This window comes from Cygnus olor, chromosome 21 (genome assembly GCF_009769625.2).
Source record: "Cygnus olor isolate bCygOlo1 chromosome 21, bCygOlo1.pri.v2, whole genome shotgun sequence".
NCBI lineage: Eukaryota > Metazoa > Chordata > Aves > Anseriformes > Anatidae > Cygnus > Cygnus olor.
In genome coordinates, this window is record NC_049189.1 from 6,373,545 (window position 1) to 6,398,127 (window position 24,583).

The following is a 24,583-nucleotide window of genomic DNA, read 5'->3' on the forward strand; positions in this document are numbered from 1 at the left end:
AAACACCCCCCACTCAGAAACCGAAGCAAAACGTCCTTACGGCAAAGGGAAACGGGCCCCGAGTCTGAAGGTCGTGCACAACTCTTCCCTTGGCTGAGCGTGGCAGGAGCAGTGACTCCGCTCCTCTGCTCTCTGAGAGCCTGCCAGAACTAGTACGCGAACACAGCCTGAGAAGTGGGACTGAAAACAAAGTTCGTATTTTGCACTTTTGATACTGGGGAGGGAGGGAAATTAACTTATTTGGCAAACTTGTCTTGTTTGTTTTTTTTTCTTTTTTCTCTTTTTTTTTTTTTTTTTTGTATTTGTGACCAGGCACTGATGTCATTTTGTTTTAAGACGATTACAGATTCGCAACCAAAATAAACTATTTTAATGTGTGATGAGGTGGCTCTCTGCTTCCGTGTGCAATCCGACCTCGTGTCCACGCCAGCTCAGAAAAGCCCCAGGGGGGATTAAACCGCTCCTGGAATTCCAGCAGTCAGCCAAAGGAAGCTCAGGTATCCCCCCATCAGGAAGGCAGGCTGCTATGTTGAGGCAAATAGCCCTCTGCTGTCAGAATGAGCCACAGGTGCCGCTCGCTCAGCCACCCTCTAAAGCTCTACGTTAGCTGTCCTGCTTCTCTCTCTTACTGGGAAAAACCTTTTACCAGTGACAGGTTTGTAATGGTCCTGTAGGAGCAGAGCTGCCAGGTGAGTCGTTCCCCCTGCAGTGGTGGTGCCATTAGCCTCGTCTTTTTCCTTCCCGAGCAAACTCAGATCCTACAGACAGCAGTAAATGCGCTGTTCAAAACCCATCCGCACTTTATGAGCTTGCAATTACCTCTTCTAGCAGGAAACGGCATTTATTCCGTACCGAAAAGCACGCGTTTGCTGCAAGTGGGGGAGAGAGCAGGACACTGAAGGACTGAGGTCTGTCACGGTGTCTCTGGTGGTGCTGCTTTACCTTTACGACCTGCAGAGGGGTCCTGGGCCGGGCAGGAGCTGCCCTCACATTGTTTTCACTCTGGGAAGGACGCACAACATTTCAAACAGCAGATTGGCCCCTAAGAGGGCTGTGTTACCTACGAAAAGACAGAGAGAGAAAAATAAATAAATAAAAATGTGGCTATGAATGCCGGACTGCTTTCACCCACAGCACTCAGCCGCCTCTGGCATTTCTCATTCTTGCCCCTTTCCTAACGCAGGCGGGACGTTACCGTGCTCCTTCGCCCAGTCCCGCAGCCCTCCCAAAACTACCTGCAGCTGCCTGTCCCTACACCACCACGGCACTGCCGGCTGCTGAAGCCTCCGGTTTTGTTCACCAACGCCTTGCCTTGGAAGGGAGGGGACCCTCCACAGGGAGCCACAGGTGGCTAACACGGGTACAAGACAGGAGAAGGGCTCCCTCCTTGCCCCAGCAGGACCTGGCGTGCCTGGGAAGGCGTGCGACAACGCCAGCCCCACGAGCAGCACTGAGCTGTGGCTGTGCCTGTCATGCGACACGAGCCTTGTGCAGGACCGCCAGCTTTATGTACTGAATTGATTTTTCAACATTGATTTTTCTTCACTTGCCCAGTTTTTGGTTTTGTTACTTCTTTATCTGCCCACTTTGAGACGGCTGCGTCTCGACACCACTGCCGGTGCCACGCTGGCAACCCCCAGCCCGGCCGAGCTGCCCAAGCTCTCCGCTGGCAAAGCATTTCCCAGGGCTGTGACCAGGGGACGGGGGGCATTTAGCCCCCCAAGCCCGTCGCTGCTTTGCATTTCCCTCAGTGTCCTCACGCAGCAAGCGGCCCCCGACGCCTGCCTTTTCGCCCCACTGACGTGGGATGACCATAAGCAGTTCTGACAGCTCCTAGCACGCTGTTTAGGGCATCACCTAGTGCCCGCTGCGTGGCTTTTTCAACACTAGGTGGCATCTAGCGAAAATGAAAGACGGGTGCAAGCCCCTTCCCAGCCCACGGGACGCCTTGCACAGGCCCAAACGAGGCTTCTTTGGACTCACCGGAGACATCGTACATCGGTGCAACTTCAACAAGGTCGCATCCCACTATATTCAGCCCCTTGCAGCCACGAATGATCTCCAAAGCCTGGGAAGAAAACAGACTTGGGCTCAAGGAACGTGTTTGACCTAGCAGATTGCTTTGGGTTCTGCTTGCCCCTTGCACAGAAGAGGGAACCTGCTGAGGACCCAGCCTACACGGACGACATTCGGTTATTTCCTACCCTACGACCTCCTTTCACGGGAGGCAAACGTCCCCCTGAGGAGGGAGGGGGACATTTGGGGGTGACACAAGCATCCCCTTCCCTCTGAGAAAGGCAGCCGAGTGCCCCTCACCTGTGCGGGCGTGAGCCCGGCTATCTCCGGCGTCCCAGTTCCCGGGGCGTAGGCGGGGTCCAGCCCGTCGATATCGAAGCTGATGTAGACCGGCTCGTCCCCCATCTGCTGCCTCACCTCTGCCATCAGCGGCACCAGGGACTTGAGCCAGCAGTCCTCGGCCAGCACCACCCGGAAACCCTGCAGGATGCACGAGCTCAGCGTTCGCCCCCCCCCCCCCCCCCCCCAGCAAGGTGCAGCCTCAGAAAGGATTTATGGAAATGAGGCCAGGAGGCAGGAACCCTATTAATTTTTGCACCCCTATTAATTCTGAGCAGCTTTCAGCTGGTGATTTTGCAGCTCTCAGAGCTGCTCGGGAGCGAAAGCAGCTGCGGCTGAGCTCACCTGGTCCCGGCAGTATTTGTAAGGGTCGGGGGCATAGGAGGAGCCCCGGATGCCGATCTGAGCCACGCGGCTGCAGTCCAGCAGCCCTTCGTCCACGCAGCGCCGGAACGGGGTCCCGTGGTAGATCTTCTCCCCCAGGGCCCTGTCGCCAGTGTCGGTGTGAGCATCCACGTGCACCAGCCCCACGGGGCCGTGTCTAGGCGAGACAGGGTGGGCCCATTAGCACCCATCCCACACCTTGTGGCCCCAAATCCACCACGGGCCCGTATTCCACATTTCCAGGTCAGAAACTCACTTTTCTGCCACGGCCTGCAGGATCGGGTACGTGATGGTGTGATCTCCGCCTGCAGCAGGACGAGGAAGAGGATGTAACACACTGCAAGAGGAGCTCGCCCTCGTTATATTTGTTCTCTGGTGATTTTTTTCCCCCTTGCAATTATACTGCACTCGTTTATACACCCCAGAGAGGCAGGGCTGCGTTTCCTCGGGGAAACCCGAGGCTCCTTGGTGCAGGTTGCTTCCTCTCCTCTCCCTTCCTCAGCAAAACAGGAGGAAAAGAAGGCCCAGAGACTTATGACTGTGTTGGCACGGGAAGCCCATGGAGTGGGACCCTTGGCACAGGTTATAAATAAATGATTCACTCCCGAGGAACCCGTAACCCATAAATTGCCCCTTGTTACTCTACACACACAGGCTTCCTTTAGTGATGTGGAGCTGTGACCGCTGGAAACTTCAGCACACGTGGAAATCACGCCTCGTGCAAATCAGCACGCTGCAGGTCGCTCGTTTGGGCTGGAAACTTTTCAGAGGGCCGCTTTGGGTCCCGCTCAGCAGGGCACCAAAAGCGCATCGCTGACAGCTGAGCTGTCTCCTGACTGCCTCTGCGGCGTGGCGGGGGGCTGCGGTTCCCGAGGGTCCTTACCCAAGGTGAGGGGCACGCAGCCGGAGGCCACGATCTTCTGGTAGGCCTCGCGGATGAGGCGGCAGCTGGCGGGCAGGTTGTAGAGGTTCACGTTCACGTCTCCGATGTCAGCCACCAGGAGGGAGTCGAAAGGCGCCGCCCCGGTGCTGGCGTTGTACCTCCTCACCATCGCCGACTCGGCCCGGATCTGGCGCGGACCGAACCTGGGTGGGCGAGCGCAGTCGGGAGGAGCTGCCAGGCGGGAGCAGAGCCAGGCGGGTGGGCAGGAACACGGCTCCAGCTCCTCTCGCGCCGCACCTCGCCCTTACCTGGCTCCCGGCCGGTTGGACGTGCCCGTGTCCAGGGGGACGCCGACGAAAGCTGCATCCAGCCCCTCTGCCGAGGCCCGGACGGGAAGCCTCAGCATGGAGCAGACCCCCACAGGCCGGGCCACGAACTCGGCGCTGGGGGGCACGTTGAAGCTCGAGCTCCAGCGGCGAGGGACCCCGCTGCACGGAGCCGTGGGTGGCAGGCAGGGACCGGCTCGGCCATGGCACGGGGCGGCCGCCGCCGCAGAGGATGTGAGCAGCCGTCGAGCAGCGAGCCGGGCTGCCCGGGCCAGCAGCTCACCGCAGCCAGCGTGGAGCAGGAGCCTCATCCTGCCCCCAGAGCACCCAACCGCCCTCTGCCCCACGCACGGCACGGCCGTGGAGCCCAGCCCCGTCCCGGCTCAACCGTCACGGCTGGGCCAAGAGCCGAGCGGCTCGGCCATGTCGCCCTCCTGGGGTTCAAAGTGCAGCAGGAGGGGCTGCTGCTGCTGCTGTGGCTGCCCAGCGAGGGCACAGCCCTCACGTCCCCACGCCCGCCCATGATCCTCTTTCCAATCCCCCCCCAACAGGAGCGAGGCAGCAAGCAGCTTTGCCTCCTGCACCTCCAGTGAGGATTAGCTGGAATTTGCATGACCGGGAAACTGGAAACGTGCGGGGAAACATGGTGCTTCGGCTCACCTGCAGCTACAAAAGGAAGGCAGCGTTTGGTACACTGACACACAGTGGGTATTTTTTACCTACATGTTGCAAAAGCACCCCGAATGCTGAGGAATCTTACAAAGTGTCTCATTAACTAGAATGGCAGTGAAACAAAACAGAAAACGTCTGAACTCTGGCAAATCGTAGGCGCACAAAAGGCAAACGAGCAGCAGAAACAGGAATTTAAGAACAAGAGGCGGTGCAGCACAGCCACTGTTTTAGGCCATTTGTAAGGACAGAGAGATGAGATGAGATACTTTCAAGGGGAAGCAAGTCTCCTCTCTGCAGCTAGCACAGCAAACGCGTGCGTGATAGCTGGCACAGATCAAACCCTGGCTGGCCTAATGACGACACGCTTGAAATTGGAGCGGGTGTTGGCTGGGGGCCACGGGACGAGCAGCACAGCTCTGCACGCCCACTCGCGGTTCTGAACTGGTGACACTCTCCCAGGTTGGCTTCGGACCAAGATTTACAAGTTCTTTTTTTCCTGAAACAGTTTTTTCCCCCCAGGGGATCATTTTTCATGATTGCCAAGGATCCGTGCTCTTTGCTGAGCCTTCTTTACGGGCCCGGCCGCACGCTGAGCTCTCATCGTGTTTCTAAATCGGGCGTTAGGTGACTTCACTGTGCTGTCACTTGACTTCCTGGCACGTTTGCCGGGCCAGCGTGCAGCTTTCTCTTGCTAGGTCGTAAAATGAGCAGGGCCAGTCCCTGGCAGGTGGTTTTGCACTGCCACTGAACCAGACACTGCCACTGAACCAGACAGAAACTGCAAGAGCTGTCAGAGGGGCACAAACACGCACATAGACGAGGCAGGGTCTGTTCCTCAGGCAGGAGTGCTCACTTGGCAGGAAACTCCCCCTGGCAGAATAAAGTAACTTGTTCCGGACAGGACTAGAAAGGTTGGATGACTTTTTAAGGTACCACTGACTGCCTCACAGGCCTCCAGCCCGAGATCTGGATCTGGTGAACAGAGACAGATGAGATTTAGAGAACCCACTCAGCATCAGAGCTTAATCACCCGTTTATTGTGCAACCAGCATCAACAACATTCTCCCCCAGTTCCTCTTAACACCGTTACAGACATGAACTCAAAGGATGTTTTCATTAACATGACTGCTGGTGTCCCAACACTGGGGGGGTCTCTATGCTCCCCAGCCAAAGGGCGTTAGTTCCTCGTTAATCAGAAAAAACGGGCACGTCAAACAGACTGGCATCACAAGAGACTTGTTAAACTGCACTGCTCCGCGCTCACCTTACCACGCAGCACCTCTGCAGGAGGCTTTGAGGCTGCCATTATGTATGTTATATACGACTATAAATATAGCAAGGCATCTGTGACTGCAGAGGAGTACAATCTGAAGAGAAGCAAGGCTCACAAGAGTTTCCCCAAGAGAAGGAAGGCTGTATGTCCTTTTGTCAGTTCAGCTTTCTTCGTGTACTGTTTAAATCCGTGACGTTTCCGTGTGAAGAGCAGCTAGACCGTACCTCCTTCCGCACACGCCCTGTTCTGAAAAGGAACTCGCTTCACTCAACTCGCGACTTCAAAGTCAACTGTGAATTCCCAAATGGAAGCAAAACCAACCGCTTACCCCAGGACACCTGCACGTTCTGCAAACCCTCACTGAAGGAGTAATGAGGCAAGGACACAGCCCCCTAGCAGCGTACTAGTGCACTAACACTTGCTACAGATAACACTCGACCTCTTAAACACAGGCCTGCACGTTTTTCCCCTGAAGTACTACAGGATTCCACGCAGACAGAAAAGACAAATTCCTATGTGCTTTTAGAAGGTGCCATTTATCTCCTGCGCGGTCATGCCCCGCGTTGTACTCCTCACCCAGACCGGTTTCTCGAGGCCAGCAACAAGAAAATTGCTGCCCAGAGGTCTTCGTAGTCGAGGTTTGCGAAAAAGCACATCTTCATTTTGGTTTCCACCCGGCTTTTATCCACCAGTCCGTCCAGGAGCAAAGTGGCCGCGGACTGGCACAGAAGCCAGGCAACCATCTGGTCGGGTTTCAGGGTCTTGGATGCTAGAACACTTTCACCCCAGAGGCTTAAGTGAAGCACGTTAGCAGCAACTCTAGCAGACAGTCTCTGCAAAAGGAGTGAGAGGGAAAGTTAGCTCATCCAGCCGCACTCAGGTCAAACCACGTCACATCTACTGTGCCAGAAGTACCCCAGGCCTCCTCCGAGGCACTGCACGGCCCCCAGGAACAAAAAAGCTCTTTGTGAATATCATCACCAGGCAACCGCACGTAAACCCCGATTCAGGGTCCAGTCACTGATGCAAACATCTGCTGAAATCCCTGCAACTATTCAGGGAACTGCATGTGAGTACCACACTGTAGTCCTGCAAAAACCTACGCTTGCCTTCCATCCAGGCAACAGAGCTCCTTACCTTGTTGGGATCCCTCTGAAGCAGCAGCTTTATCACCTGCTCCACCTCAAGGGGCACGCGACCGGGCAGGCTCGGCAGCTGATCCTCACGGTAACTTCTGCTTTCCAGGGTCGAGTCCCCGTGGCCATAGAAAGGATTTGCCAGGCCGAGGATTTCGTAGGCGATTGCTCCAACGGCCCAGGCGTCAGCCTTGCTGTAGTTGATCACCGTGCCTGGACCTGGCGACGCTGTGATCACCTGCGTGAGAAATGCACAGAGATGAGGAAGCCAGAATAAAGAGCCCTGAATAAATATTTCCTAGGGGCATGCTCTGGGCCTTCAGCGCTGCTCAGCCCGCCAGGACATCGGGAAGATTTTTGGCCGTTGCATCCAGGCTTTAGCTGTTACCTCTGACCAGCGTTCACACCAGGGCCCTAGGGATGTTTCATCTGGGATTTAAGAGACAGGAGATAGATGATTTTGTTCTACAAACGCTCAGCACGGGGCCGACCAGGATGTGCTTTATTAAGGCACAGGTGTTAAACAACAGCAGCTCCAGGTAGAACATGCTGCTTTACAGTCACGGCTCTCCAAGGGGAGAGAGGGATGAGAACACTGACACAGCAACACGCTAGAGGTAACGCGCTGCACGAACAGGTTAAGTCAATCAGCAAGAACAGCTACAAAATGCCCGACCTGATCGCAGAGGATTTCAGGACAGATCACAAAAGACCACGGAAGAATTTGAATTTGTTGAACTGGGGGGAAGGTTCAGGCACAAACAGCAGCGAAGTGCTGTGCACGCATCCCCTCCGCTATTCACTCCTAGACCTAATCCCCCCTTTTCCATGTTCCGATCGCCGCCTCCACAGCCTGCGCCGCAGCTGCTGCTGAAACTTTTACCCCCAGCAGCACAAGCCCGCAGCCAGCGACGCCAACGGTTACTGCAGGAGGATTTACCTCGGGTGCCATAAGACAGCCGTTGCCACCCCGATCCACGTACGAGCTGGTGAAAGGCAGCCTCAGGCCGATGCTGTCGTCTGCCAGGCAGCAACCGAAGTCTGTGATCACCAGCCAGGGGCAGCCAGCTGCAAAGGACAGAGGGACAGCAGGGTTAGCGTACGGCTCCGGAGTACCTGGCTGTAGGAAACAGCACAGCACGTCAGCAGCAGGGACAGTCCTCAGGAACGGTCGCAATACCCCCGGGAATCGGCGTGACCACACGCTGTTCTCCTGCTTCTCCTCTGTATTATCAGGAGAAAAATTGGCTTTGTTGAAACAGAACTTGTTCTTCCGTTTCCCTGTCAGAGGACGCCATTTCTCTCTGCGGAGCGTGTGTCTGACAAAACGCTGCAGATGGCGTAACACGGGCACGTACAACTAGGAACTGATAAATGACAGAGGAATCTTTTCATTTTTCCACTTTTGTTTTTACCTATAGCAAAAGCTCCAGACCAAGACACACACTGAACTCTAGCAAAAAAGGCTGGGGCTTAGTTAACAGCTTTTGCATCGGTGAACAGCTCTTGTCCCGATGACAAGTCAAACGTTGCAAAGTAGAATCATTACTTCTCCAGACTCTGGTATGGAAAAATCAATGCTTTAATCATTCCTAACCACATTCAGCATAGCTCCAGAGAAGCTTTTCCTCCAAGAAAAGAAAGATGGCATTAGTATCGCTGAAAATCTTCCAGAGCTGCTGTAGCACAACCTTTAATTACACAGATCTGGCTGCCTGCTATTGTTTCCTGCCCATATGAATCTCAATCACACGGAAAAAGAGCTCAGGTAATTAAAATCTCGGTTGAACTGGACGACAGGAGAACAAGATGATGAAAACGCTGCTTTTGGCTTTAACACTGCCAGTTCTCCTTCCTTCCAACCGACATTTAATCAGCGCAGGGTGCAGCGCCACCGACCTGACTGCGAGGTGGGGTTTTTAGAAGCGCTCTGCACTGCTCTGCCAGCGAGGAATGACGGAGCCAAGAGCCCGGAGCCAAGGCACCTCCACCCCCATGAACGTGGTGGTAGTGAACGTCTCTGTGCCGAGCCAACATTCGCTTTGCTCGTGCAACGAGGGCTCGTTGCACCTCTCCCTCTGATTACAGCACAACAGCCAGTTAGAATCTGTTTCAGTGACCCAAAACCTGAGGCACACGTGCAATAAACGACTTCCACGCTGCTGCAGTGACAGCAAGCACAAAGCTAACAAGCAATCCAGAGACCCCTGAAAAGCTCTGATGCTCCTTTTATCCCTAAAGGTCCACCTGGGTTGGGACTTCCCCGAGTGCCTCCGCTGGCACCACGTCTGCCTCTGACTTCAGCATCGCTTAGACCCGGTGCTCTACGTACCCGAATCGAGTTCCACCAGGATGTTGTCAGACTTGAGGTCTCTGTGCGCTATCCCGTGGCGAACAAGATGGTCCACGCCTTCCAACAGCTGTAAAATCATCATCGTGGAGAGACGAGCATCTGGACTGTTGTCCCTCAAATACTGGCGCAGGGTGCAGGGATAACTGGTGAGAACGAGGAGAACATCGGCGTTAGCGGCCTGGAATCTTCCTGCTGCCAGTTCAGCCTCAGTGCTGGCTGCCTGCGGACCCAGCGCCCTGACACACGCCACGCTCCTCCTGCACCCCGCGGTGCCTTCTCACCTCCTAGCCTCAACTTCCCACCTCTCCCCTGCTCGCTGTTCTCAAAGCCTGTTTTACAAACACCCACCACTGAGTTTTTCAGGCTCTTGTGCAACTCTACAACTGCAATTAAACCTCCTCTCAGACAGCACGGGGAGGGGCTCGGGGATCGTTCTCACAGGTCCTTATGTACAGATTTTGTGCTGTGCACGAGAGGGGACAGATTACTAACACAGACTGGATGAGCATAACAAGGAGATGCGCAAGTCGGGAGAAAGAGCACACTCCTGAAACACAAGGAGGACAGAGTGCTTCTCCACCTGCGGGCAGAACGTGAGAGTGGAAAATGCAAGGTGGGTTTGTGTCGATGCCACAGCCATACCCAGTGAAGGCAGAACCCAGCCGCGACACCCTAACGAAGCACTAACGAATCTCGTTACTGCTTCTGCTCTGTCTCCAGCTAGGGGCAAAGTTCAGGCTTCAAAGGGCAGACGAACGGGGACAAGCCCAGCGTTTCTTACATCCATCTGGGGCAATAGCTCAAAAGGACAGCTTGCCTTGATGGTCCAGCAAGAGCTAAAACCTCAAAGACCCGGAGCAGGCCTCGGGAAGCACGTTCCCAAGCGCGCACGGTGTTTCTGGCAGCAACCCAGGCCAAATCCTTACAGGGACCCCACGCAGCAGCAGCGTGCACAGGCTCACAAAGCCCGAGCCACCCGCCCAGCCTCTCCCCACCTACTTCTTCATCACCAAGAAGAGCGTGCGGCTGTGACCGATGCCTCTGGGATTCAGGCTCAGCGGAAGAACATCGGGATAGTCCGTGAAGGCTCCGGGCAGCAAAGGAACAGAGGACGTGAAGGCTCGGATCACCTGGATTATGTTTGGATGAGGCTGCAGCTTCTTTCTCCTGAGGACAGGTTTCCTGTGCAGAAGTGTGCGTACCGAGGAGTTACACACCTCCTGTTTGGTTGTCATTTACCACAGGTGCGTCTCTGTTACCTCCAAGACTATTTTTCATTACTCCCTCCACTAATTTCGGGGCTCCGCTGCAGAGCAGACGTGTTTGCCCACTGCTTTGCAAACCTGACTGCGGGGAGCACCGGGGCTGCCAAGTGCAGGTACCAGGCCTGCGCACTGAGCCAACGCTCAAATATCCACGTTCCTGGAAACCTCAGGGTTACAGAGAACACCGACAGCAACCTCACCGCCCTCGTGGCCGAATTCCAAACCCCCCACCTCTGCCCAGCGTTTTCCACGGTGCTGCAGAGCACCCACAGCTCGAGCAGACCAACCGCAGCGGTGGGCAGGTCCCAGCAGCTCCTGCAGAGTTTCAAGCACCCGTTTTTTTGTACCCCGGCAGCTCCCAGAGCAAACCAAGCCGTCATCCCCAACGCAGAGCTGCTGCTGCGCCAGCAGAGGGTACCCGGGCTGATACTTCACCCGTGGCTGTCAGGAAGATCGTGCCGTAACTGGATTTCCCACGCCACGAGGGAAGAACAGGATATACTGGTACCGCACCCGCGCTGCCAAGGAAGCTTTGCAGGAAATGCTGACTGGCAGCAGGCAGCCTTTCATTTTAGTCAGACCCTAGCTGCCTTTTCATACCACTGACAGAGGTGGGTTAGTCACAGGCTGCTGCTTGGATCAAAAAGGAGCTTCTGAGAAAGGAAAAATAAATAATAACAACTAAAAAAAAACCAGCTGTGCTAGGCAAAAAGAGGTCACATTCTCCCTAGCCATATCACCTCGGACCCTCTGTTCTGTGGCACAGGCGGGAAGCATTCACTACCACCAAGGCAGGTTACCTCCACGCATCTGCAGAACAGATCTCTCCTCCCTCTCCTCCCCTGAATGTCAAACATCTCTTTGGCTTGCCTGTTGCGTCCTCAGGCTAGCGACGCCAAGCAGCATTCATTATTCATTTGTATCGGCAGCTGAGACCTATTTGAAATTTAAATCGGACAATCTGGACTGCAGACTCCATTGTTTCCGTTTGGAAAAAAAAAAAAAAAGGCACATTTTTGAACAAAAAGCTGGTTAAACTCAGGATCATTTAAAAGTTCCTGTGCAGTTTGCCACCTTTATGCCGTTTGCCCACCTCTCACTCAGGTGGAGGAGGGGGAACGCAGTCATTTTCCATCTGCATTCTCACTACCTTTATTTGTTTTGCCCATTTAGTGATCAGCAGTTTCTGCCTCCCTTCCCCGCACCCATTTTAGAACCCAACCAGGGGCAGGCCCAGTTTCACCTCACTGGCCTTTTAACGCAGTGCCAAATTAGTACAGAGTGGGGCTGTTTACTTCTGTAATTAAAAAGCAGAAATTAAAAAGCTCCCCCCCCCCCCTTTTTTTTTTTTTAAACGAAGTTAACACTTCCATTTGCGGATACCAAAACGCTTTATGCATTTTACCCACGGGAAAACAACGGCACAGGGCACAGAAGCGCCTGGCCACGGTCCCGTCAGAGCACTTCCAGGACCCAAAGCAGACCCCCGTATCCTTTCGAAACCCTTCTAGCCTAAGCCATCAACCCAGCGGGAAGCACGCAGCTCAGCTGTAGGCATTCCCTGAACGCCAGCAAGCCTGACACAGTTACTGCTCCTCAAAGCAAACAAGGCTGTGTGAAATTACTGTTTGAACAGCAGCACTGCTATTCTGCTCCCTAACCGTGCTAGAGAAAAGCACGCCAGAGAAAAATCGCTGGGACAGCCAGAAGCACGCTCCCGCCTGACGTTTGTTTGAGGCACGTGTGAAAGCATCGTCACGTGGATAAAAACATACGCGTGCATCAAATAACCCCAAGCCTTCGCGCTAATTTATTCCCAAGAACTGTTACAGAAACCTCTGGCTGCCTGCTCTGCGGTACCGACGTGCTGCAAAGGAAACTGACGGATGAAGACGGGTGAAATCAGCACGCTGACTTCTGAGGACTGCTGCCATTTCCACAGCTACCGTACCTGCGGCACGAGACAGCTCCATATTCTCCGGCTAAGGCGGTCCGGGTGGCTGGAACGAGCTCGCGGCCCATAGCGTCGAGGATGGCTTCACTCGAAGAACCGGCCTGCAACACCAACGTCACAGCACGCTGGGGGCAAAGCCTTAGCTCCCAAATCACCCAGCCCCAGCGCAAAGGGGGAGCAGATCATCCAGGGCACTGTGTCCGAAGTTAAACTGCGGGCTAGAATGAAGGGACTCCCTTCGCTGCCTTGAGAAAGAAGCCAGGGAAGGTAATTAAGGACTCGGAGAATTTACCGAGGGATGTGGCGAGGCCTTTACTTGCACAAAGAAGTCCGTTCAGCTCTTTAAATGCACCCTCTAATTCAACCGCAAAAACAAAACAAACAAAAAAAAAAACCCACAACCAAAAAGCTCAAGGAACCTGCGCTTACGAAGCCCACGGGATTTCAGATGTTGGAAAACTTGAGAATATCCACTCGTCCCATCCGACGCCACAAACACCCTTCGGCAAAAGACACACCCGCGTTTGTTTTACGCGGGGAACGGTGGGGGTGAGGGCGTGGGTCACCAGAGACACCCGGGCTGAGAAACACTGCCACAGCTCCTGCCCGACCTCGCCGCGGGGGACTGGCGAGTGCTGACCTTCCCACCTGCTCTGCGACAGAAAATCTATTTCTGTCCTGCCGCTGACGGGGGAGCAGATTCCCAGGGCACCAGTAGCAGTGTTTTTTTTTCCCCAGTGCCTCCTGGTTCACGACAGCCAGCTTCCAAAACGCATTTTCTGCCAGCAGCACTGCCTCCACGACCAACGGCTGCCCCAAGAGCAGCTCTCCAACACCACAGTGACCGAGTCCAGAGGAGTAACAGCCGTTAATTACGTGCTCCGTGAGCATTCCCCAGCCACCAGTGTCACAGCACCAACAGCTTTGTTTTGACCCCTTCACCCCCAGTTAGGTAATCGGAGCTTTCAACGCTTAAGCGTTAAACGTTTCACCCAGGTGACAGGCGAGGAGATTAAGAACCGGCTCCTTACCGAGATGTTCCACATCATTTTGATGGCTAATGGGAAAGCCTCCTTCTGCCGGGGTTTGTCTGCGGCCTGCTCTCCCACCGTATGATCCTGCTGCCCCTCTCCGGCGAGGCGGCTGCTCTGCGTGCTCCCCTGGCCATCGGGAGGCGAGGGAATAGCTGCCTCGTAGACAGCCGCGCTGCAGCCCTTCCCGAGGGGCTGCCCGATGAGATATTCTTCCAGCCTGAAGCCTCGCCAGCGGAAAGAGCTCAGCGGATTTTTCTGTGCCTTGTTCTTTCTGACAAACACCGTCTGAAAGGAACAGAAAGGGCAAGAGCTAACAAAAAAAAAAAAGTTAGCTTTTCAGAAGAGAGGCAGCAAGAACCAGCACGGGGGGCGCAGAGAAGTACCCTTGGTGTTACAGCACAAAGCAGGCGTTTCGTGACACCTCGTGCTCAACCTGAGCGGGCTGGGACTCTCCGAGCCATCAGCCCAGCAGTGACGTGGTGGATCAGAGAAATGTCACCTCTGCCCTCAGGGCGAGGAGACCACGGGCTGGCCTACACCCGGTGGGTCACTGTAAATACAGGGAAAGCGTTTAGCAGACAGCGTGGTTTTGTCTGAAACAAGTTACCCCTTAAAAAAACGTTACCAAAAGGCCCCTTAAAAAAACATTACCAAAGGGGCCCTTTTCTAGGTACTGCAGGTACGGGGGAAGAGGAACGGGAAGGAGGAGCCACTCACGAGGCTGTAACATCAACAGTGTTTTCTGACGTCTCACTAAATGCTTCTAAAGTGAGACTGGCTGTTATACGGCCCCTGAGCACCTCTGACACCTGCCTGGCCCTGCTGGGGAACGCGGGCAGGGGACGGGCCGTGGAGGCGGGCAGCAACACCCAGCACGGGCTGGGGAGCCCAAAGCCCGGTGGGGGGCACCTCAGAGAAAATCAGCACCCACGGAAGAACGCGGGATCCAACCAAGGCCATGGGAAGGCCCCAAGTCTGCTTTTACCCCCTGGAAAATCCCAAAGCGCGCTGACAGCTGGCTGGACAGCACCAGCCCCCCCTACACACACACAGCCCACCGGGTCCTGGCCCCGAGCCCCTCAGGAGGCTCCCCAAAACCCTGAAGCCTCCAAGAGGGCCCCGAGGGGCTCCTGGGGGTCGGGGGGAGCCCTCAGAGCCCTAAGCCCCTCAGGAGGGCCTCAGGGGGCTCCCCCCAACCTTGAAACCTCCATGAGGGCTCTAAGGGCTCCCCCCGACCCAAGGGGCTCCTGAGGGCCCTGAGGGGCTCCTGAGGGCTCCCCCCAGCAGCAAGCCCCTCAGGAGGGCCTCAGGGGGCTCCCCACAACCCTGAAGCCTCCAAGAGGGCTCCAATGGCTCCCCCCAGCTCCGAGGGGCTCCTGAGGGCTCCCCCCAGCCCCAAGCCCCTCAGGAGGGCCTCAGGGGGCTCCCCACAACCTTGAAGCCCCCCAGGAGGGCTCCGAGGGCTCCCCCCGGCCCTGAGGGGCTCCTGAGGGCTCTGAGGGGCTCCCCCCGACCCCAAGCCCCTCAGGAGGGTCTCAGGCGGCTCCCCCCAGCCCCAAGCCCCTCCTGAGGGCCCCGAGGGCCCCCCCGCCCCGGCCCACCTGGATGCTGCCGCAGGCCGCCTCAGCCCGACGCCGCTCCTCCAGCCGCGGCTCGGCCAGCGCCAGCCCCAGCGCCAGGGCCAGGCAGGGCCCGCGGCGGCATCGCCGAGCCGCAGCCGCCAGCCCGGCCGCCGGGCGCCGGAGGAAGGAGGAGAGGGAGAGGGAGAGGAGGAAGGCGGGGGGCGGCCGGGGGGGCGCCGAGGGGCCGGGGCCGGCCGGGGCCGGGGCCGGGGGCGGGGGCGGGCGGCGGGGGGCGGCGGCGGCGCCGCGGGGCAGGAGGCGCAGGGCGCGGGCGAGGAGCAGCCGCAGCGCCATGGCCGGGCCGGGCCGGGCGGGAACGGCCGCGGGAGGGGGGCGGGGCTGCAAGGGGAGGTGGGGGGGGGCACGGGGCGGGGCTGCGCGGGGCGGTGTTGCACGGTGCGTGGGTGCACGGGGTGCCGATAGCGCCCGGTGTGTTGGTGCACGGGGAGGTGCCCGGTGTGTTGGTGCACGGGGAGGTGCCCGGTGTGTTGGTGCACGATGCGTTAGTGCCCGGTGTGTTGGTGCACGGGGTGGTGTTGCACAGGGCACTGATGCACGGGGCAGTAGTGCACAGGGCGTTGGTGCACGGGGCAGTAGTGCGTGGTGCGTTGGTGCACGGGGAGGTGGTGCACGGGGCGGCAGTGCGTGGCACCTTGCCGCACGGGGCGGTGCATGGTGCGTTGGTGCACGGGGCGGTGGCGCAAGGTGCGTTGCTGCATGGGGCGGTAGCGCGAGGTGCGTTGCAGCACGGGGTGGTGCACGGGGCGGTGGTGCACAGGGAGGTGGTGCACGGTGCATCGGTGCACGGGGTGATGGGGCGCGGTGCATTGCTGCACGGGGTGATAGTGCATGGCGTGTTGGTGCACGGAGCATTAGTGCATGGTGTGATGGTGCACGGTGCATTCCTACACAGTGTGTTGGTGCACAGGATGTTGCTGCACAGCGCCTTGCTGCGCGGTGCGTTGGTGCATGGCGCACTAGCGCACAGAGCATTAATGCGCAGGGCGGTAGTGCCTAGTGCTTTAGTGCGTGGAGCGTTGGAGCACTGTGCATTAGCGCACAGCATGTTGCCGCACGGTGTGTTACTGCACGGTGCATTAGTGCGCATCGCGTTGGTGCGTGGTGCATTGGTGCGCGGTGCATTGGTGCATGGTGCATTGCTGCACGGCATGTTGGTGCACTTTGGTGCGCAGTGCATTGCTGCATGGTGTGTTGGTGCATAGATGCATGTCTCGTTGGTGCAGTGTGGTCGGTGCGTTGCTGCACTGCCTGCTGTACAGCTGTGGTCGGTTTAGGTCAGCTGCCCTACTGATGTCCCCTCCCCATCGCTTGCCCACCCGCAGCCTGCTGGCTCTGGGGGGCTTGGAGGGCGTCCTGGTGCTGTGCCAGCACCGCTCAGCAGCAGACACAACGCTGGCGTGCCACCGGTGCTGCTCTAGCTACAGGTGCAGAGCACAGCACTGCACGGGCTGCTGCAGGGAAAGTGAACTGCATCCCAGCCAGACCCAGCGCAACGGTGCACAGTGCATGGGTGCACAACGTGCTGGTGCTCGGTGTGCTGGTGCACAGTGTGCTGGTGCTCGGTGTGCAGCGCACAGCGAACGGTGCAAAGTGCGCGGTGCATCGGCGCCCTGTGCATCGGCACGCAGGGCATAGGGCACTGGTGCACAGAGCACAGTCCGGCTCCTTAAAGTAACACACTTTTTTTTTCATTCTGCATAATTTAATTGCATAATTGATCAGCGGGCTCCCCCAGAACTCCTTCTTTGTCACCACTAAGAGAAGAAAAGCAAGCACAAACATGCTGGAGAGAAGCAGGCAGGAGGAGAGGCTTAGGGCGGTGACACCGGTGACAACTCATCGCACCATCAGAGCTGCCCCTGCGCCGAACGGCGTGTTGCTGACCTTGCGGACCGGCAGCAGCTTTTTGCTTCCTGTTCTTATTTAGAGCTGAAATTGCTGCATTTTGTCCCCGGTTTTGCATCCTTCTGGCTTCGTATGCCTGATGGATCCAAATGATTTCCATCAGCCCAATGGCCCCAAGCTTGAGCCGTGCACCAAATCCTCTTCCTTTTTGTGGAGCTGCTCCTGGGGCCGGAGCGGTGCCCGGGCAGAGCTCGGTGTGCACGGGCGTGAGGTTTTTTTTTTCCAAAAAAAGCAGGGAATTTCTACCATTTGATTTGGCCTTTCTGTGCACCCCAGGGCAAGGCGGGGCCTGCACCCGGCCCGCAAATCAGCACTGAATCAAGAGGGAGCGACAGAAGAGCTTCGGACGTAACACCAGGAAAGCATTTTGCATCACGTCGTCCCAGGGGAGCCACATGCGTGCCGGGAAAACTGGGGAGCAACCTGCCCCGTCCCCCCTTCCCTTGGTGCTGGAAGGGAAAAACGCAGGCTCACGCCTTCTTCAGGTCCTCGGGGCCGAAGGAGAGGGGCAGGAGCTCGTCCAGCGTCTTGACGATGTAGGTGCCGTCGGGTTTGGTCAGGTAGACGTCCCAGTCCTTGCCGAACTGCGGGAGGAGAGGGGGGGGAGAGGTGCCCGATGCCAAAGCTGCACCCCACCGGGGGATGTGCTCGAGTGGCCCCAATAATCCTCCTGCAGCTGGGTCAGGGGGCAGTGCCCCCCGACTGCACCCGTGTCTGTTTTGGGGCAGCTTCTCCGCATTCCCCCCCCAGCCCCAGGGGGGTGTTTGGGGCTCAGAGCCTGCCTTTCACCCCCACGCCCCAAGGCTGGTGCCCCAAAAACCCGTTCAACGCCAACCACCCGCGGGGAGCTGAGAGTGGGATGGGGACTCTGCTTTTGTAGGAAAAGCCCCGTTTTGGGTTCGGTGGGGCCAGGGCAGCTGTGCCCCCCGCTTACAGCCCCAGGTGGTATTGGGGGGGGGACACACGACCTGTGGGGTCCCCGCACGGCGGTGGCACACTCACCTCTCTCATCACCTGTCGGCAGGCACCGCAGGGCACGATGAAGTCGGTCCCCATGTCGCTGCCGGGAAAAGAATGGGCACAGGGCTCACGGATGACATGGGGCGGGGGGGGAAGCGTGGGGCTGCTGCTCGCCCCTCACCACGGCCCAGCACGGCCTCACCTGGCGATGGCCATGGCCCTGAAGCGAGTGTGCCCCTCCGAGATGGCTTTCTGGATGGCCGTGCGCTCGGCGCACACCCCCAGGCTGTAGCAGGCGTTCTCCACGTTGCACCCTGCGGGGAAGCACCGGCACCGCTCACCCCCGTGGGTCGGGGACACCCCCACGGCTCGAGGACACCCCCTCGGCTCAGGGACACCTCCCCAGCTCGGGGACACCCCCTCGAGATTCATTTTTTTAATTTTATTTTAAAGGTGGGGGCACACAAAAATGTGCCATTTCCCTGCCTTTCCGTGCGTCCCGCCCCGTCCTGGCCTCCAGCCAACGCATTCCTCATTCCCCTTCCTTTATATTTCCCTTTTTTTTTCCCCCATCCACCACACTCTTCACCTCTTCCACCTGCCGGGACGTGGAACGACGCCCACCACCGGGACGGGAAAGAGACGGGGCACCCCAAACCCCAACCCAACCCCAAAAACCCAACCGAAAGGAGCGCCGTGCGGCGGTGCCTTACCGGAAAAGATCTCCCCGCCGGCGGTGAGCAGCGCGGCGCCCACGGGGAAGCGGCTGTAGGGGCAGTAGGCGCAGGCCTTGGCCTCCCGGCAGCGGCGCAGCAGCAGCTGCAGGCGCTCGCCCTGGGGCCGTACGCTGCCCTCCATGCCTGCGCCGCACGCCCTGGTTAAAGGTTTCCCGGGAGGCGGCACGGGCTGCCCTGCCCCGACGGGATAACGCCCCGCACGCGCCCGGCCCACGCCCCGCAGCATCCCCGCTCCCGAGGCACTGGGGGCCCGCAGCCCTCTCTTTGCCCGTTTTCTCATTTCTGCCTCTTTTTCTGTGTGTTTTTTTTTTTTTTTTTACCTTCTTCCCGCCGAGCAATTTCCCACCGCCGCCTTCTTTTCCTTCCTCCCCGGCAGGAATCCGGTCACGGGAGCCCACGGGGGACGTCCTGCGAAGCTCTCCTGCGGTGTAAAGAAAGAAAAAATTGGCTGCAAATGGAAACGTCATGTCCGTCCCCCCCTTGTCCCCCCCATTTTCCCCGTCTTTTAATTAACACCTGACGTGCAGAAGGAAAGGGCACAAGTGCCATCGAGTGGCTCGTCAGAGTGCCCTTGTGGCATCCTTTGGGATCCCCAAACCCAAATTTGCTGCCGGGTGCCGGGACCACCCTTATACCAGAGCATTCATGGGAATAAGCCCCAACCCCGCTGTGGGGGGGCCATGAGCAAATTGCTCTTTAATTACAGATATCTCATTTTTTTCCCATACTGGAGGAGTCAAATTCCCGGTTTTCCACCTCCGAGGGTGGGCGTCAGCGCTCCTGCCGATTTATGGCGGGGGGGGGAGGGTTCAGTTTGCTGGATTTGGGGGGCATTTTGGCCTTATTTAGCGTTTCAGACCCGTTTTGCCAGGCTGAAACACAGTGCTCAAATTCCCTGCAGGTTCTGATGCAGGAGAAAAAAACCAAGATCGGAGCAGAGGGTGGCAGGAGCATCATGAGCTGCAAGGAAACCCAAGCTAAGAAACCCCCCGCGTTCCTGACTCATCTCTCGTCTCTAAAGCCAAAAAGGGGCTTTTTAGCTCTTTCTCCCCCAAAGGAGCAACGCCTAATTGCAACATTTGCCATTCAAAGCACTGCGGGGGCTCGTGTGAGGGTCGCCCATCCTTCCGCAAAGCTGTCAGCGGGAGATTGTGGCGGTGGGAAGGAGACCAAAAAATGGATGTGTGAGCCTGATGTCTCTCCCAGGAAGCAAAAATCCCCAAGCCTGCCGAACACATCTTTTAACCCGGAGTTACGCACGCAACAAGCTGAAAACATCGTGATTTGGACATCCATGGGGGGAAAAAAAAAACAAAAAACCAACCAAACACAAACAAACCCAGCGCAGCTGGGTCCCCTCGAGAGGCACCGAGGACGTCGCCTCCTTCCCTCTGCCCGAGCTGTGCAAAAAAGGGAGATTTGGGGGAGAAAACGCCAAGCCGGCGTGTTCCAGGCCGCCAGCCAAAGGCAGGCTTAAAATAGATGCTTTCATCTCCTCCGCCTGTCTGCCTCCCTGGCGCTCCCGGCCCCGCTGCCGCAGAGCCTCCCCGCTGCCTCCTGCCGATAAGACCCGAATTTTTCCCCCTTTTCCGGTGGAACTGAGGGGGTCTCGTCCCCACGAGTGGCCGAGCCCTGCTTCCCATGCCCGATTCCCCCGGACATGGGGAAAATCAGAAAACCCCCCTTCCGTGGGCTGCGCCGTGGCGCTTGTTCGCTCTGAAGCCTAATGATGGCACTTGGCTATTCGCAGAGCCGGTCGGTCGAGGCGCTGAGCAGCCAGACGCTTGGTTCCTCCTCTGCTCCACGGCTTGGCCCCGAGGCACTCGCCCCATTATGCGGTGTGGGGGGGCACTGGGGTCCCCAAAAATCAAAAATTCCCCAGATCAAAGGCGAACCAACACCAGCTTGCGGAGGCAGCGTGGGAGCAGCACAGGGAGGGGAAACCTGCTTCCTAAATAATACAGGATTATATATTCTTATTTATTTTACCAGATTGCTAATTAGCCTGTCCTCAACAGCACCCTTACGCTGGGAGCGAAGTGCACGCACCGACCTGCAGCCCTGGCTTCTGAAACAAAAAAAATTAAAAAAATGACACAAAGTCATGCATTTTTTATTATTTTGGCTGCAAAACCTCCGAGGCTTCCACGGCCGCGGGGCTGGCACTGCCTGCGAGGCAGCTATTTTAAGGCTGCTTTCCTCTCACACCGCAGGAAAGCTGCAAAGCTGCTGGGAAATGGCTTCCCTGGGCGGTGGAAGTGGGCAAAAAAGGGAGGTGCATGCTGCTGTTTTCCCCCTTTTCCTCCCCGTTTTTGCTCCCAAGGTGGGCAGAGGGCTTTGGGGGGTCCCCCAGCCCTGGGGTTCTCCCCACTGCACCCCCACCAGGAGCCCCACGGGGTCAAAATCGGACAGAAGGCACAGCACAAAGTGTGAGAGCTGAATCCCCAAACCCCTCAAACCCTACTGCAAAGACAAAACATCCCCAAAACGCCTCCCCCGACCCCCCCTTTTCGCCACCCCACAGACAGAAGTTTTCCCCAGGCCTCCGCTGGAAGGAAGAGCAACAGGTGGAAAGCCCAAATCTCGACCCAGGAGCGGCAGCAATGAGGCTGGGCTGGCTTTCCGGGAAAAAATGGGGGAAAAAAAAAAAGGGGGGGGTGCAGGCAAAAAATGCCTACATGCTTCCTGCAAACTGCCCTGCTGTGACCGCGGCGCTGCGTGGCCGTGTCACCCGGGGGTGGCCGTGTCCCCCGCACCACCGCCTTCATCCAGCACCCACTCCTCTCTACACATCCAGATTTGTTTTAAAAAAAAAAAAAAGACAACAAAAAAAAAAAACACTTTTTCCCTGTGACGGGCTCAGGAGCCGTGCCCAAAGCTCCTCAAAATCATTCCCAGGGCTTCTGCCTCCATTTCCCCCCCCCGTGGGGGGCATCCCTGCGGGGCTGCAGCCGGCACGGCTCGGGGTCTGTCTCGAGCTGAGGGGTGGGCTGCGTTTCGTCCTTATTTTTGTTGATCTCTAAGAGAAATCTCCATATTTTTTTTCCCCCTGCCTCTCCACGGTTTTGGCAGGGGGTGCGCGCCGCGGCTCTCCCCGCGCGATGCGGCGTCGCGGGGAGGTGGAGCAGCCCACGGAGAGCTGCGTCCCTGCAGCCACCGCTCTCCGCTCTCTCGCAGCGCCTGCTCGCTCCCGGCTCCTCGTCCTCCTCCGAGGGATCCCGCTGGGGGAAAAAAGGGGCACCCGGTGTTGGGGGGGGACACCCCCGAGCCAACCTGCCGGGGTTGGGGGCCCCTCCGTTTGCCGGCGAGGCGATTAGCAGCCGGAGACGACGGCGGGGGGAGCGGTGGGGATGCTGCCCTGGCGCCGGAGCAAGTTCGTGCTGGTGGAAAATGAACGTAAGTGCAAAGGGAAGAGCCTGGGCCCCGGGCTGGGCTACGCCTCGCTGCTGGCCAGCTTCTTGCGCTCCTGCCCGGACCTGCTGCCCGAGTGCCCGCTGGAGCGCCTGGGCAGCGTTTTCGGCGGCCGGCGGCAGAAAGTGGAGCTGAACAAGGAGGACCCGACGTACACGGTGCGGTACCTGGGCAACGCCGTCACGCTGCACGCCAAGGGCGAGGGCTGCACGGAGGAGGCGGTGGGCAAGATCTGGGCCAAGAGCGAAGCCGGGGCCGGGGGGGCCAAGATGAAGCTGACGCTGGGGCCCCACGGCATCCGCATGGCGCCCGGCGAGAAGGGGGCCCGCCGGCCGGGCCACGCGTACCTGCTGCACCGCATCACCTACTGCGCGGCCGACCGGCGGCACCCCAAGGTGTTCGCGTGGGTCTACCGGCACCAGGTGAAGAACAAGGCGGTGGTGCTGCGCTGCCACGCCGTCCTCGTCCCCAAAGCCGCCACGGCGCGCGCCATGGCCCTGCTCCTCTTCCAGACCTCCGCCTCCGCCTTCAACGAGTTCAAGCGGCTCAAGAGGCAGAACGACGTCCACCACGTCCAGCAGCAGCTCCTGGGCGAAGCCATCGTCCCCCTGGTGCCCCTGCGCAAGCTGCTCAACGCCAAGTGCCCCTACCGCCCGCCGGCCGAGCGGGCCCGCTGCGCCCCGCGCCTCAGCTCCATCTTGGAGGAGGACGAGGAGGAAGCCATGGGCACCGGCTGCGGGCCGAGGGGCGACGGAGGCCTCGGCGAGCGAGCCGCCGTGCTGCGGCTGGCCAGGGAGATGCGGGGGTGCAGCCTGCGTGGCCCTCTCCCCCCCTTGTGCTGAGCAAAGCCCCCCCGAAACCCCCCCCCCCAGGACAAGGAGCCCATCGGCACCGCCATTTGGTGGACGTTGAGAGGGCCCCAAAGGGGCCTCGGGGACACTGGACGAGAGGGTTTGCTGGCAAACGTGGCACTGGGAAAAAAGGGGGGGGGGGGCTGCCACCCCAGGACCCCCCCCTCTGACCCGTGGAGGCCGAAATAAAGTGGAAATAAAGCGCGTTTGCTGCGTGTGACGGCGCCTTGTCTCTCGCCAGCCTGGGGAACGGGGCAGGAAGAGTTAAAAGCGCAGCGCCCAGCCGGGACGGTTTGTCGGGGTTTATTTGGATTTAACCCATTTTTACGTTTTGTTTTTTTTTTTACCTTTCCCAGGGTAAAATTTCCACTCCGGGGGGAGGCGGGGGGGCTGTGGGGTCCCGGGCGCTTTTCCTGTGCGCGATGCTCTGTGTAGCCATGGCAACTCGGGGCTTTAAATATGGGGCCCTGCGCAGCCCCGAGGCCCTAAATATGGTGGTTTTTACCCAAAATTATTGTTTTTCACCCAGTTACTGCTCCCCCCACCCTGGCAGGAGCAGCAGTGAGGGTGGGAGGGTGCAGGGATGTGGGGAAATGGGTCTGGGGGCTGCGCTGTGGGGGGAACTATGGGGGGCTGTTGCCCCACACTGTGGGGATGGGGTTGGGGCAGGTTCCCCCCCAAAAAAAAAAACCCAACACCTGGGGGAAAAGGGGTTTTCGCCTGGTCCCTCCCAACCTTTGGAGGGCCTGGCATTTGGCTGCCCCCTCCACAGGGTCTTGTGGGGCTTGGATTTGGGCTAATCCCTACCAAAAATAAAGCAATGTGGGGCTGAGGTGAGGCTGTCCCCCTCCAAAATCCTGGCGGATTTGGGCTGCCCCACTCAAAGGGCTTGTGGGGCTGAGGTTTGGATTAATCCCCCCCCCTCAAAAAAAGCATCGTGGGGCTGGGATTTCAGTTAACCCCCCTAAAAAAGGGCTATGGGACTGGGGTTTGGGTTAATCCCTATCCAATAAATTCAGTGAGTCTGTGATTTTGGCTAATTCCCCCCAAAAAACCCTGTGAGGCTGGGATTTAGGCTAAGCCCCCCCAAGTACTGTGAGGATGGGATTTGGGCTAACCCCACCCCCCAAAAAAAGTGCTATGAGGGTGGAATTTGGGCTAATCCCCCCCCCGAAAACCCCATGAGGCTGGGATTTAGAATAATCCTCCCCCAAAACAGTGCTGTATGGCTGGGATTTGGCCTCATCCCCACCCAAAAAAAGCGCTGTGGGACTGCCATTTGGGCTAATTCTCCCCCGCCAAAAAAAGTGCAGTGGGGCTGGGATTTGGGCTAATCCCCCCAAAAAAGTGCAGTGGGGCTGGGATTTGGGCTAATCCCCCCAAAAAAGTCCTGAGGCTGGGATTTAGCCTCAAAAATCCCCAAATTCTGGGGGTGGGAGGC

At 58.0% G+C, this 24,583-nt stretch overlaps 4 protein-coding genes and 1 long non-coding RNA gene across 9 annotated transcripts; 2 read left to right on the forward strand and 3 right to left on the reverse strand.

Annotated features, from left to right (window-relative positions):
- Nucleotides 1-298: 298 nt before the first annotated feature.
- AGMAT (agmatinase) lies at nucleotides 299-4,749 on the reverse strand. Its single transcript, XM_040533289.1, has 7 exons — nucleotides 3,931-4,749; nucleotides 3,623-3,825; nucleotides 2,996-3,044; nucleotides 2,701-2,896; nucleotides 2,317-2,496; nucleotides 1,984-2,068; nucleotides 299-1,060 (listed from the first exon to the last, which is right to left on the reverse strand). Exons 1-7 carry the CDS (start codon nucleotides 4,257-4,259, stop codon nucleotides 987-989), a joined length of 1,116 nt encoding a protein of 371 aa, XP_040389223.1. The 5' UTR covers nucleotides 4,260-4,749; the 3' UTR covers nucleotides 299-986.
- Nucleotides 4,750-5,637: 888 nt separating this feature from the next.
- On the reverse strand, nucleotides 5,638-15,551 carry PINK1 (PTEN induced kinase 1). The gene is made up of 8 exons (XM_040533288.1): nucleotides 15,237-15,551; nucleotides 13,633-13,920; nucleotides 12,599-12,702; nucleotides 10,382-10,564; nucleotides 9,362-9,525; nucleotides 7,970-8,097; nucleotides 7,031-7,267; nucleotides 5,638-6,726 (listed from the first exon to the last, which is right to left on the reverse strand). The coding sequence occupies exons 1-8, from the start codon at nucleotides 15,549-15,551 to the stop codon at nucleotides 6,466-6,468; spliced, it is 1,680 nt and encodes a 559-aa protein (XP_040389222.1). The 3' UTR covers nucleotides 5,638-6,465.
- A 1,407-nt stretch (nucleotides 15,552-16,958) lies between these two features.
- CDA (cytidine deaminase) lies at nucleotides 16,959-20,860 on the reverse strand. Of its 5 annotated transcripts, none has more exons than XM_040533647.1 (5): nucleotides 20,220-20,860; nucleotides 19,201-19,301; nucleotides 18,346-18,457; nucleotides 18,186-18,243; nucleotides 16,959-17,767 (listed from the first exon to the last, which is right to left on the reverse strand). In XM_040533647.1, exons 1-5 carry the CDS (start codon nucleotides 20,370-20,372, stop codon nucleotides 17,556-17,558), a joined length of 636 nt encoding a protein of 211 aa, XP_040389581.1. In that variant the 5' UTR covers nucleotides 20,373-20,860; the 3' UTR covers nucleotides 16,959-17,555. The 5 variants fall into 5 exon arrangements, with proteins under 5 accessions (XP_040389581.1, XP_040389580.1, XP_040389583.1 ...); XM_040533646.1 differs by lacking the exon at nucleotides 20,220-20,860 and adding an exon at nucleotides 19,976-20,213; XM_040533649.1 differs by lacking the exon at nucleotides 20,220-20,860 and adding an exon at nucleotides 19,397-19,507.
- LOC121058285 lies at nucleotides 19,206-21,685 on the forward strand. The gene is made up of 2 exons (XR_005814154.1): nucleotides 19,206-19,347; nucleotides 19,782-21,685. It is a non-coding gene; the product is annotated as an uncharacterized LOC121058285 (long non-coding RNA).
- Nucleotides 21,686-21,745: 60 nt separating this feature from the next.
- On the forward strand, nucleotides 21,746-23,348 carry FAM43B (family with sequence similarity 43 member B). The gene has a single exon (XM_040533651.1). It carries the CDS (start codon nucleotides 22,231-22,233, stop codon nucleotides 23,131-23,133), a length of 903 nt encoding a protein of 300 aa, XP_040389585.1. The 5' UTR covers nucleotides 21,746-22,230; the 3' UTR covers nucleotides 23,134-23,348.
- The last annotated feature ends 1,235 nt before the right edge of the window (nucleotides 23,349-24,583 follow it).

Excerpts from the sequence above, each read along its gene's own strand:
- AGMAT (XM_040533289.1), bottom strand. The coding sequence starts at position 4,259 with ATGAGGCTCCTGCTCCACGCTGGCTGCGGTGAGCTGCTGGCCCGGGCA. Across the intron at positions 3,045-3,622 it reads CTGCGTGCCCCTCACCTTGG|GCGGAGATCACACCATCACG; the intron begins GTAAGGACCCTC and ends GTCCTGCTGCAG. Across the intron at positions 1,061-1,983 it reads ACCGATGTACGATGTCTCCG|GTAACACAGCCCTCTTAGGG; the intron begins GTGAGTCCAAAG and ends GTCTTTTCGTAG.
- PINK1 (XM_040533288.1), bottom strand. The coding sequence starts at position 15,551 with ATGGCGCTGCGGCTGCTCCTCGCCCGCGCCCTGCGCCTCCTGCCCCGC. Across the intron at positions 10,565-12,598 it reads GGAGCTGTCTCGTGCCGCAG|GAAACCTGTCCTCAGGAGAA; the intron begins GTACGGTAGCTG and ends ACTTCTGCACAG. Across the intron at positions 6,727-7,030 it reads TTCAGAGGGATCCCAACAAG|AGACTGTCTGCTAGAGTTGC; the intron begins GTAAGGAGCTCT and ends CTCCTTTTGCAG.
- CDA (XM_040533646.1), bottom strand. The coding sequence starts at position 20,176 with ATGGATGTCCAAATCACGATGTTTTCAGCTTGTTGCGTGCGTAACTCC. Across the intron at positions 19,302-19,975 it reads CCCTCACACGAGCCCCCGCA|GAGAGCTTCGCAGGACGTCC; the intron begins GTGCTTTGAATG and ends TTTACACCGCAG. Across the intron at positions 18,458-19,200 it reads AATTGCTCGGCGGGAAGAAG|GGTGCAACGTGGAGAACGCC; the intron begins GTAAAAAAAAAA and ends GCTTCCCCGCAG.
- FAM43B (XM_040533651.1), top strand. The coding sequence starts at position 22,231 with ATGCTGCCCTGGCGCCGGAGCAAGTTCGTGCTGGTGGAAAATGAACGT.